This window comes from Carassius carassius, chromosome 37 (genome assembly GCF_963082965.1).
Source record: "Carassius carassius chromosome 37, fCarCar2.1, whole genome shotgun sequence".
Classification (NCBI taxonomy): domain Eukaryota; kingdom Metazoa; phylum Chordata; class Actinopteri; order Cypriniformes; family Cyprinidae; genus Carassius; species Carassius carassius.
In genome coordinates this window covers 4131183-4144489 of record NC_081791.1, presented here as the reverse complement: position 1 = coordinate 4144489, position 13307 = coordinate 4131183, and the positions used below count along the sequence as shown (strand labels likewise).

The 13307-nt window shown below is 41.9% G+C and overlaps 1 protein-coding gene across 1 annotated transcript in view; it reads left to right on the top strand.

Annotated features, from left to right (window-relative positions):
* LOC132117655 (alpha-2,8-sialyltransferase 8E-like) overlaps positions 1-11971 on the top strand; it is a 35861-nt gene extending 23890 nt beyond the window's left edge. The window contains exons 3-8 of the mRNA XM_059526977.1: positions 2241-2321; positions 4034-4120; positions 4459-4600; positions 5353-5468; positions 11264-11347; positions 11479-11971. Of these exons, the coding sequence (XP_059382960.1) occupies positions 2241-2321; positions 4034-4120; positions 4459-4600; positions 5353-5468; positions 11264-11347; positions 11479-11935 (967 nt within the window). The 3' untranslated portion in view covers positions 11936-11971. The remainder of the gene's footprint in view (positions 1-2240; positions 2322-4033; positions 4121-4458; positions 4601-5352; positions 5469-11263; positions 11348-11478) is intronic.
* The last annotated feature ends 1336 nt before the right edge of the window (positions 11972-13307 follow it).

Below are 13307 nucleotides of genomic sequence, written 5' to 3'. Positions count from 1 at the left end.
TATTTATTCATTTATTTATTATTATTTACCTTATTGGAATCAAAATTAGGAATTGACAAGAATCAGAATCATAAAAAGTCAAACGATGCCCAAACTTACCTATACACCATGTTATGTATGATATACATATATATTACTGGCACACTTCAAATCACACAGTTTTAAATCAATTCTTTTCTTTTAAACCCTCACTTAACCTTCTTTGCTTTCACCCTTAAATTAGTTATAAAACAGTTGCTCCTGGCAGCAGGGTTAGATAATATGTTTGCTTAAAATAGAGTCAAACTTGACAATTTATGAGTCAATAAATGTCATGTTTTTTTTCCAAAATCACTATATAACATCAGTCATGTTTGAAACAGTTAGCTTCTGTTGTTCCATATTACTTTTTATCACAGTGAGACAGAAAATATTCTTTATAGAAAGCTTTACTGTGATACAAGCTATGTCAATTAGCTTTGCATTGAAATTCTGTATATCTGCATTTTATTCAGCTGTAGTGTCATCTGATGCATTTGTGCATATAAGGGATTTCAGGGTTTTTGTGGGAGTAAAATACACTTGTATCATTTGCAAATAACATTTTAGAAAGTTTATTTGAGATATTTGGGAGGTCATTAACATATAATAAAAATAACAAGGGACCCAAGATGGATCCCTGTGGTAAACCACACTGTAGAGGAAGGGGAGGGGATTCTGTCCCATTATAGTTGACAGTTTGATACCGGTCTGAAAAGTAACTAGTGAACCAGAGTAGTGATTTATTCCGTATACCGTAATATGAACCTTTCTTTTAACAGAATAAAATGGTTAACGGTATCAAATGCTTTTGAAAGATCCAGAAAATACCTATAGTGTTTTCTTTTCTATCGTTTGCTTTGTATAGCTCAGTCAAAAAAGAAGTTTGTAGGCGTCCAGGTACAGAAACCGAATAATCAAATGTTAAATAGCACTACATAGTCTTCAATGTAAAATAAATATACAATCAAACCAAAATTTATTTGGCCACCTTGAAAAAAAAATTCTCACATTATCACAGTTTATTTGTTATAGTTTAGAAAATAGTAATAAAATATGACAAGAACTCAGAGTCAAAACAAATTAATCTTGATAATGTCAGATGACTTTGATATAAAGGTATGTAATGAATTACAGTCAACCAAAACTTCAGACAACTGTTAGTATAACAATATTTACACAACTATAAATACTTTGTTGATGACTTGTGGACTGTTCAACTGCAACACCCGTTGACTGCAATGATAGAGCTTGGAGTAGCCTGGACAATTTTTAATATAACTCCAACTGGATACTATGTGGCATGAACAAAAGATGTTCTAGTAACAAGATTCGGGAGGAGCGAGTCAGATACTAAGCCTAATCAACACAGGTGGACCACAATTTAGTAATCAATACCACAGTATAAATATCGCTGACTTACCTTTATCCATTGACGGTTTCCTCACTTCGAGTTCACTTTATAATTAGATGGGGAAGGGGGGTACTCTAGGTTCAGGCCATTCCTGAGCTCAGAGCCCTTCCCTGGACAGCACGCCAAATACGCATACCTTACCTCAGCTAATTATATGTAAGCATGAACTTGTGAAATCAATATAGCGTGATTTTTGTCACACTGTGCAACAATTACTGGTTTTAAATTATTAAGTGTTGGGTAGGTGTAAATGTTAATAAAGCATGATCTAATTGGCTGAAAATTCCATTTATTGTTAGTTTCCAGCCGTATCTGTCAGACAAGATGGTGGATTCAGCCTGTCAATCAAATGCTTTGCAAAGGGTCAATTCGGCACTCAAGCCAAGTTATGTCCTGTTTATGAATATTTTATACAATATTTTTTATATGACATATTTATGTATATTTTATAAAAAAATTATTTTAATGAAAGCAGCTTAACTGTATTAAACATTTAAAAAAAACTGTCAGGTTCACGTTCTACTTTTTTAACTCATGGATGTCTGAAAGACTGTTTGCTTCTCATTTGGATGATGTGGTTGTGTAGGCACTTTAGGAGTTGAAGATTGATCATGATCATGATTTTTGATTGGTGTTGATCATTCTTGACTTAGGGCACACATTGAAGCCTAACAGCAATTAAAAAAATGTCTCAGTATTTCTGTTGGCCTAAGTAATAATATCTGTGGCAGTATTTTTATTGCCTTTTGTTGTGGAATGTTTCAGATCACACCAGAATTTACATCTGTTTTGTTCTCTTACTCTACAGAAGTGAAATGACAGACAGATTTAATTTACTGAATTGCATGAAACTTCGTCAAAAGTTATCCAACATCAGTCCAGCTAAGAGGTAAGAGGCTAGGCAAATAATAGATTATTTCACAAGCGAGAAATATGAGCAAATAATCTTATCAAAGGACTAACATACAGTGACCAGGTTTTGTATCAGCCTCTTTCTTTGTTTCTTTTTTTATTCATAAACAATGTACAGTCGTGGCCAAAAGTTTTGAGAATTACATAAATATTGGAAATTGGAAAAGCTGCTGCTTAAGTTTTTATAATAGCAATTTGCATATACTCCAGAATGTTATGAAGAGTGATCAGATGAATTGCATAGTCCTCCTTTGCCATGAAAATTAACTTAATCCAAAAAAAAACCTTTCCACTGCATTTCATTGCTGTCATTAAAGGACCTGCTGAGATCATTTCAGTAATCGTCTTGTTAACTCAGGTGAGAATGTTGACGAGCACAAGGCTGGAGATCATTATGTCAGACTAATTGGGTTAGAATGGCATACTTGACATGTTAAAAGGGTGATGCTTGAAATCATTGTTCTTCCATTGTTAACCATGTTGACCTGCAAAGAAATGCATGCAGCCATCATTGCGTTGCATAAAAATGGCTTCACAGGCAAGGATATTGTGGCTACTAAGATTGCACCTAAATCAACAATTTATAGGATCATCAAGAACTTCAAGGAAAGAGGTTCAATTCTTGTAAAGAAGGCTTCAGGGCGTCCAAGAAAGTCCAGCAAGCGCCAGGATCGTCTCCTAAAGAGGATTCAGCTGCGGGATCGGAGTGCCACCAGTGCAGAGCTTGCTCAGGAATGGCAGCAGGCAGGTGTGAGCGCATCTGCACGCACAGTGAGGCGAAGACTTTTGGAAGATGGCCTGGTGTCAAGAAGGGCAGCAAAGAAGCCACTTCTCTCCAAAAAAACATCAGGGACATATTGATCTTCTGCAGAAAGTATAGTGAATGGACTGCTGAGGACTGGGGCAAAGTCATATTCTCCGATGAAGCCCCTTTCCGATTGTTTGGGGCATCTGGAAAAAGGCTTGTCCGGAGAAGAAAGATTGAGCGCTACCATCAGTCCTGTGTCATGCCAACAGTAAAGCATCTTGACATCATTCATGTGTGGGGTTGCTTCTCATCCAAGGGAGTGGGCTCACTCACAATTCTGCCCAAAAACACAGCCATGAATAAAGAATGGTACCAAAAAAAACCTTCCAACAGCAACTTCTTCCAACAATCCAACAACAGTTTGGTGAAGAACAATGCATTTACCAGCATGATGGAGCACCGTGCCATAAGGCAAAAGTGATAACTAAGTGGCTCGGGGACCAGAATGTTGAACTTTTGGGTCCGTGGCCTGGAAACTCCCCAGATCTTAATCCCATTGAGAACTTGTGGTCAATCCTCAAGAGGCGGGTGGACAAACAAAAACCCACTAATTCTGACAAACTCCAAGAAGTGATTATGAAAAAATGGGTTGCTATCAGTCAGGATTTGGCCAAGAAGTTGATTGAGAGCATGCCCAGTCGAATTGCAGAGGTCCTGAAAAAGTCCTGCAAAAGACTCTTTGCATAAATTTCATGTAATTGTCGATAAAGGCCTTTGAAACATATGAAGTGATTGTAATTATATTTCAGCACATCACAGAAACAACTGAAACAAAGATCTAAAAGCAGTTTAGCAGCAAACTTTTTGAAAACTAATATTTATGTAATTCTCAAAACTTTTGGCCACGACTGTAGTAATGTCTCTCTCTTTTTTTTTTTTAGTATGGATATGACAAATGTGACTGGGCCTCTCTCAGCATTCATGAGCTGTCCACATGTGTCCAACAGAACCCAAAAGGAGCTAAACAGGTGTGTGGCGAAACAGACAATTAAAGTAAATATGCCTTTAGTGGTGCATAAGTGTATTATGTCCAATTCTGCTCCTGGAGGTCCAGACTTCCAAGCAGGTGTGTTGATAAACAGATAAACTAACCTTTCAGAAGCAGACTGGACACCTCTGGTATAATGTGGAGTAACATGAGACATGCAGTAAAATCATCCAATGCAGACAAAAACAGTCAAAAATTTCTACCATGGATGTCACATTAAAAAATAGCTTCTGTATATAGAGACAATAAGAAGCACAGGTTAAAGCTTTAAGAAGGTAATTATGTAAACTAAATATTTTTTTCTCTCACTCCCCTTAGATTAAGACTGCGTTTCTGTTGTAATGCCACAGATTTATTATACCTGACAAAGAAGAACACAGCTGTGAATCAAAGCATTACATATGAGACCTCAAATAGGGTGTACAAAGTGGGAGCTGCACTTCACAAAATGCTGCCTGAGGTCTGTCCTTACCACCAGACTTTCACTGTTTTTCTGATAAGATAGGACAGGACTTTTTGGTAACACCATTTTCACAAACAGGTTTTGTTAAAATTAGTAGGCCTATAACACTGTGCTCTAACTACATGCACTGCGATAAGTCTTTTCCATGTTAATCAAAGATTTTGTCTTAAGAAACTGTTTCTATTTATGCGACGTCACGACAGGAACATCAACATGCAAACTATGACAATGCTTTACTGCTTTAATCAATGTTAAAAGTGTATAATGTGAGTTTAAATATCATATTGCATGATATGTATTGTCGTACAGAAAGCAAAAAACAGATATTTTACCTCAAATCTTGAAAATAGTCTAAATTAAAGCAAACATGTTAGATCAAACTGCAAACTCAGTGCGAGATGACAAAGAAGACATTGGATTCCATCACTCAGTTTGAACTTTTAATAATGTTAAAAAGGTTTAATATTCATTCATTACATAAATTAGATTATAAACTTGTCCATGCAGTGTGCTTCTCACTTTGAATGGCTGTGACATTTGATTGATTTTGTCGTATTGTCACGTCGTGTCTGGTCAGGACACAGTGTTAGGTATCATATACAAGCAATTTTTTACATTAATTATTAATGTAGGTTAATATCCGTTCATAAATATTCTATTCATAATTCATGTTCATACATTAACTTATGTTCTTTTGTTAACTGTGACAGGTTCTTTCACTATGTAACTATGATGTTCTTTTTTTTTAGGACTTTCCATGGAGTAACCGTGGTCATCTGGGAAGTTGTGCTGTGGTGGGCAATGGGGGGATTCTGAAGAACAGCAGTTGTGGAAGAGAGATTGACAGTGCAGACTTCGTCATCAGGTACATCCTGCACTACCCATATGCCATCATTTCTGACGTGCTCACTGTTACAAACACGCCAGGTTCCACCTCCACTCACTCACAGCGCATGCCCTCACCGGAATACTAATCACTTCCACCTGACCCTCATCAAGACCCAATCACATCACCACTATAAATACCACACACACGCACTCAGTCAGCGTCCGGTCTCGTTCGCGACAAGGTCTTACCTGTATGCTTACTCTAAGGACTAACTGCTCCTCTACTTACCTCTCTCCAGCGATCCTCCGAATATCCAAGTCTCCATCGTGCGTGTGTGTGGTACACCTCCCTCCTCTGACGTCTTCACCCAGCTATCACGGATTCATTCATCACTCTACCCAGCACTACCCGCTCCTCTGCTTTCCCTCCGCTTCGCCACCCGTATGCAGTCATGCTTAGAAAAGCACCAGGGCCAGGCGTATTCCACCTCGCCACTCTGCCGACCAGAGGCCGTCAGCTCCCCAGAACCAGCCAACGATCCCACACTTGTGGACTCATATCGACTCTCAATGGCTGAAAGACAAAGACGGCTGGCCCAGAATCTTTGCCTCTACTGTGCAGTAGTGCAGGGCATACCATCACTGTATGCCCCGTCCGTCCTCCTCGTCCCATGGTGAGTGCCATTCTCCCTTCAAAATACCAAATGAAACCACTCACCACTGTTGTGACACTTACTGCCGCTGACATCTCTCTTCCAGTTTCCGCCCTCATCGATTCTGGGTCAGCCGGCAACTTCATCTCTGGCGCCCTCTGCCGTCAACTCAAACTCACTACCACGGCAACGCCGTCAGCCTACCACTTCCACACAATTACTGGCAGGCCGTTGAGTAGAAGATGTGTACGTCATAGTGTGGGTCCCATTTCCCTCCAAACCGGACTACTCCACCACGAGGAGATCCATCTGCTAGTTCTGGAGGAATCCACCGCTGACGTCTTTCTAGGGCGCCCGTGGTTGGAGCAGCACAATCCTGTCATCTCCTGGAAAACGAGCAAAGTACAGAAGTGGGGCGACGCCTGTTTCAAGAACTGCATATCTGGTTGTCCAGTCCCAGCCAAACCTTCCCCTTAACCTCTTCCAGTTTATTCTACCTCAATAGAGAGCCCAGTGGAAAATCAATCCATTTCCTTCCCTACCTGCTACGCCCCCTTCAGTGACGTCTTCTGCCCCAAACGGGCTTCCAAGCTGCCTCCACACCGACCGTGGGACTGTGCCATCGATCTGCTGCTGGCTGAACCAGTGCCTAGAGGAAGGATCTACCCCCTATCCATTCCAGAGGAGAAGGCCATGGAGGAATACATCAAGGAGGCACTGGCCCAGGGTTACATTCGTCCATCTACCTCCCCTGTTGCTTCGAGCTTCTTCTTTGTGGAAAAGAAGGACGGAGGCTTGAGACCCTGTATCGATTATCGGGCTCTCAACAATATAACCGTCAAATTCAGATACCCACTTCCCCTCGTCCCAGCTGCCTTGGAACATCTCCGTGGTGCCACTGTCTTCACCAAGTTGGACCTCCGCAGCGCCCATAACCTAATCCTGATACGAGAGGGGGACGAGTGGAAAACTGCCTTCATAACCCCTACTGGCCACTATGAGTATTGTGCGCTGACGTATGGACTTGTTAACGCCCCCTCCGTCTTCCAGGATTTTATTCACGAGGTGCTCCGGGAGTTCTTCCATAAGTTCGTCCTCGTCTACATTGATAATATCCTCATATACTCCCGGAGCCTAGCGGAACATCGACGCCACGTTGGGGAGGTCCTGCAATGCCTGAGGGCCTTTCAGCTCTACCTCAAGGCCGAGAAATGCTCTTTCCATCAGCCCTCAGTGCAGTTCCTTGGGTACAACATCAGCAGCAGTGGCATCTGGAAGGTTATGCCATCAGAGATTGGCCCACTCCTACCACCATCAAAGAACTACAACGATTCCTTGGCTTTGCAAATTTCTATAGACGGTTCATCCAAAACTACAGTACCATCACCAGCCCTCTCACCAGTCTCCTCCGTAACAAACCAAAATCCCTCTCTTGGACTCCTTCCGCCACAGAGGCCTTCCACACCCTCAAAGAGGCCTTTACGACCGCTCTAATCCTGGTCCATCCTGACCCCGACCGACCCTTCGTCGTGGAAGTCGCCGCCTCAACTACCAGAGTAGGAGCGGTCATATCTCAGCAGCAGGGGAATCCCTGTCGCCTCCACCCATGCGCCTTCTTCGCCCGGAAGCTCAACCCGGCGGAGGTAAACTATGACATCGGCAACCGAGAGCTGTTGGCCATCAAGTTGGCCCTGGAAGAATGGAGGCATTGGCTGGAGGGAGCCAAACACCCCTTTCTGGTTCTCACGGATCACAAAAATCTGGAGTATCTTCGAGTTGCCAAGAGGTTAAAACTGAGACAAGCCCGCTGGGCGCTATTCTTCACCCGCTTCCACTTTACCATCTCTTATTGCCCAGGGGTAAAGAACATAAAGGCTGATGCCCTGTCCCGGTGGCACGCCCCCGAAGAGAATCTCGAAGAACCCGAAACCATTCTCCCTGAAAAGGTCATCATCTGCCCCATTACCTGGTCCGCCGAAACCCTTCCTCCAACCGATCCTGCTACAAACACCCCGCCGGGTTGCCCACCGGGACATCTGTACATTCCCAGGACACGGCGCACTCCACTCATTCACTCCGCTCACACATCTCAACCCTCTCTTTGCTGAAAGAACGCTTCTGGTGGCCCAACATGGCCTCGGATGTCAGGAGGTACGTGAACGGATGTGCAAACTGCACCAAATCCAAGAGCCCACGCCATCTTCCATCAGGCAAGCTCCATCCTCTGCCCGTTCCCAATCGCCCGTGGTCACACCTAGGGGTGGATTTCATTACTGATCTTCCTCCTTCAGATAATAATACCTGCATTCTTGTCATAGTGGATAGATTTTCTAAATCATGTCCTCTTCTCCCCCTGAAAGGTCTGCCCACGGCCATGGAAACGGCCGAGTTATTATTTAACCATGTCTTCAGGTACTTCGGTATCCCAGAGGATATCGTCTCGCACAGAGGTCCTCAGTTCATCTCCTGGGTATGAAAGGCTTTCCACTCACTCCTAGGTGTGGCCATCAGCCTGTCCTCCGGATACCATCCCCAGTCGAACGGGCAGACGGAGAGGAAGGTCCAGGAGATTGGACGCTTCTTCCATACCTTCTGTCATGGCCACCAGAACTCCTGGAACCAGTTCCTAGGGTGGCAACCAACCTCCTCTATTCCCCTGGTCAGGTGACCCTAGGATGTCCCTGCCATCGACTACTGGTTCCGGGGGAGCGAGAGGGTCTGGGACGCGGCACACCACCAACTCCAGTGGGCCTTACGCAGACCTTAGAACGACAGCCGACCTTCGCCGATCTGAGGCCCCAACTTACCAACGCGGTCAGAAGGTCTGACTGTCCACCCAGGACATCTGCCTGCGCCTGCCCTGCCGCAAGCTAAGTCCCAGATTCACTGGCCCATTCACCATCCTTCAGCAGATCAATCCGGTCACTTAAACTCCAATTACCCCCTGAGTACTGGATTCACCCCACTTTCCATGTGTCTCTCCTGAAACCTCACCATCCCTCTGTCTCTCCTTCCACAGAACCTGGCGAAACCGAAGCCCCCCCTACACTCCTCCTAGAAGACGGTGCGGCCTATGAAGTTAGAGACATCCTGGACTCCCGGCGCGTGGTGGACAACTTGAATATCTAGTGGACTGGGAAGGATATGGTCCAGAGGAACATTCATGGGTCCCACGTAACGACATCCTGGATCCTAACTTACTTAACACCTTCCACTCCAATCATCCTGACCGACCAGCTCCCAGGAAAAGAGGACGTCCACCACGTCGTCGGAGTCCTCGGGCCTCAGGAGCGGGCCGTGGGGAGGGGGTTACTGTTACAAACACGCCAGGTTCCACCTCCACTCACTCACAGCGCATGCCCTCACCGGAATACTAATCACTTCCACCTGACCCTCATCACGACCCAATCACACCAGGACTATAAATACCACACACACACACTCAGTCAGCGTCCGGTCTCGTTCGCGACAAGGTCTTACCTGTATGCTAACTCTAAGGACTAACTCTTCCTCTACTTACCTCTCTCCAGCGATCCTCCGAAGATCCAAGTCTCCATTTTGCGTGTGTGTGGTACACCTACCTCCTCTGACGGCTTCACCCAGCTATCACGGATCCATTCATCACTCTACCCAGCACTACCCTCTCCTCAGCTTGTGCCTTCAATAAAACTATCTTTCTGTTACTCCTCAGCCTCCCGGTTATTCTGTGACACTCACTTGCAGTAGGTATAATTTTTGCATTACGGCTCATGCTAACCTTATCAGACAACATAATGCAACACAAAGCGGCACTCTACCCTAATTGGTTATGGATATTTATTGGATTTATTATAACTTTAGTTTGTCTTTGTTACAGTGTAATTATACAGTTAGTTGCTGTGTAATATTAATGAACAAATTACACTAACTATAGGTTATTTGCTTGTAATGATGAGTAATGGTACTTGCAGAAGGAAGCATCATAAAGTGGCATGTGAAAGTTTGGAAACCCCTCGCAGAATCTGTGAAAAAGTTAATAATTTGAACAAAATAAGAGAGATCATAAAAAAATGCATGTTATTTATTATTTAGTACTGTCCTGAGTAAGATATTTAACATAAAAGATGTTTATATATAGTCCACAAGACCAAAAAAAATGTGTGTATATATATATATATATATATATATATATATATACATATATATTGCTCAAATTATCAGTTAATATTTTAAGTGGAACTGAGCACTGTTCTTCAGAAAAATCCTCCTGCAGATTCTTCAGTTTTCCAGCATTTTTTGCGTATTTGAACTCTTTCCAGCAGTGACTGTAGGATTTTGAGATCCATCTTTTCACACTGAGGATGGTTGAGGGATTTTATTTTTTTTTAGTACTGACCTTCGGAAGCAACAGAATATACTTGCAAGTTTCACAGAAGGCAAATTAAGTGCAATTAACCTTGATCTTCAAATACCAAATGTTTTCATCCCCAGCTCTTAATGCATTGTGCTTCCTTGTGGAGCATCAGTGAATGTTCGAACCTTCTGTTATAGCTGTGTTTGTGTCCCTCAACTGTCCTCAGTGTTAAAAGATGGATCTCAAAATCATACAGTCGTTGGTGGAAAGGGTTTAAATATGCAAGAGTTTTCTTTTTTTCTGAAGAACAGTGCTCAGTTTAACCGTTCAGAACAAACAAGGGACTCATGAGCAACAATCTCAAAAAAAAAAAAAAAAAAAGTCTCTTGTGGACTATATGTAAGCAGCTTTTATGTAAACTATCTCGGGACTGTACTAAATAAACAATAATATGCATTTTCTATGATCCCTTTTATTTTGTTAAAAATATTCACATTTTCACAGATTCTGCAAGGGGTTCGAACTTTCACATGCCACTGTATCAAATGTATAGCAAGGGCATTGTAAAGTAGAAAATAATATAGAGCAGAAGACTAATTACAAAATAAGTTAGGTGATATGTGCAGAGTCTAATAGAATAAATACAAAATCAAAGATTGAAATCACAATAAACATGTCTGTGCTCTGTTATGAATATCTGTCATATAACTTCCAGAAAGGCTGTTGTTTGAATTCATGGGGGTCTCACTTTTATAACATTTTAATAGCCCTACTTATCAGAATTTTGCCTTGTTCAGTTGAGCTTTTAATAATCCAGCAATTGTTAAATTATGTATATTTTTTCAGGTTGAACTTGGCTCCCATTAATGACAGTGATGTTGGGGTAAAGACTGATCTAGTGACCATGAATCCCAGTCAGCTCTCAGCAAAGTGAGATGATATTAACACAATTATTAACATAAAGATTCAAATTAACATTGAGGAAAGTAATAGAACATTTCATATACTGTGGGCATTAATGTTGCAACTGATAATTTATGTGCATATCTCTGCTGTTACAGAAATATGGCTGTGAATCCGGATCCGCTGGTGCAGCGCGTGAGTGTGTATGGAAATGCGTCTCTGATGATTTCAGCCTTTGCATACACACACTGCACTGCAGTGTCAGTTAAAACCCTCCAGGTGCTCCAGCCCATCAGACCTCAGCAGCCCGTAGTGTTCTTTAGTCCCTACTACCTCAAGACATTAGACTGTTTCTGGAAGGGGCTTGGCCTGAAAGGAAAACGCCTCTCCACAGGTTTCATGTTAGTTAATGTGGCACTAGAGCTCTGTGATGATGTGCATTTATTTGGATTCTGGCCATTTGACATCAATCTAAAGAAGCAGACACTTCAGCACCATTGTTATGACAACAAACCGCCCAAACCATTTGTGCACGCCATGTCAGACGAGTTCGTCCATCTGTTACAGCTTCACAGCCAGGGGGCACTAACACTGCACCTACAGCCCTGCTTATAACACACACACACACACACACACACACACACACACACACACACACACACACACACACACACACACACACACACATTTTGCATTTGTTTTCTGTTTACTTGCAAAGCGTTGTGGCCAGGTGTCTAACACAGTGCTGCACGGAGACACACAATTGGTCTTACTTTGGCCTTGTTAAAAACTTTTCCTTAGCGAAACAGAGTGACTAATATAACACACTTAATACTAGCATCTTTTTAGTTGAGCTATTGTATAAAAGCGATCAGGCTGACATTCGGGAAAGCAACACTCTTGTTATAGTTAGACATTTCTTAACGATCATAACTAAATATTGAAAACAATACAGGGCATTTTTGCCTCATATCTTGAATTATATTGTCACCTAATAGCCTTCATCCCACACTGAAAAACTCTCACGATGTCAGTTCGCACATCATTAAAACAACAGTTAGGATATTAGTACACGATAAATATTGCACACTCCTTGCTCATTTACTTTCTCCATATGAAGCTGTCCAGTGCATCACAGTGTAACTTAATATTAGCCACGAGTTGTGATTAAACTTGCATGTTGGCATTGAGATAATAATCCCTTTTTTCCATTTCTCCTTAAATAGCCTGTCCGTCGTTCAAGGTCAAATATCTTCTTTTGGACATGTTTAAAATCACAAGAAAATTGCCACACAAGCATCAGTTACAATGCAGCTACCACCATATCAGTTCTCCGCTGACCAGACGAAACCAGCAGTTCAATTCCAGGCTGCAGCAAAGTCAGATTGTGCAGAAGAATCATCTGTTTTCTGTGGTTTTGTCCCAGTGGTCATCTGAGACAAGGTCTTTACAGGGGATCTGTATCTGGATTTTACTTATTTGATATAGAGTTGTGATAATCCATATAATATATAATAAATAATAAAGGCATGGATAGCAACCTCTGAAGTAGTTTTAGAAAGAAAGGTTTTAATTTTAGAAAGAGAACGAAGATAGAAAAAACTAGAGCCAACTGCAGAGCTAATTTTATTTTTCAATTTGAAGTCGTTGTCAGTTTTTACACCCAGACACTTGAGAAGAAATAGCTAAATTTAAATGGATGGTTGAACTTATTTTTTTTCTATTTTCTTTTTTTCTTTCTTTCTAGGCTTTAATGGGTTTATGGGGGCAGTCTAACATGTATTAAAGCTTTGTTTAAAATAATAATAATAATAATAATTTTTTTTCCACACAATTTACTTTTATTCCCTTCTCCTATTAACACGCTGGTCACTTTTTGCTTTAATAAAGCCCTTCCCTCAGAAATACGCTATGGGCTCTTATTGGTTAGCTAGTCCAGTGTGTTGTGATTGGATAACACACCTGATTCAGGTCATCAGTTCATTAG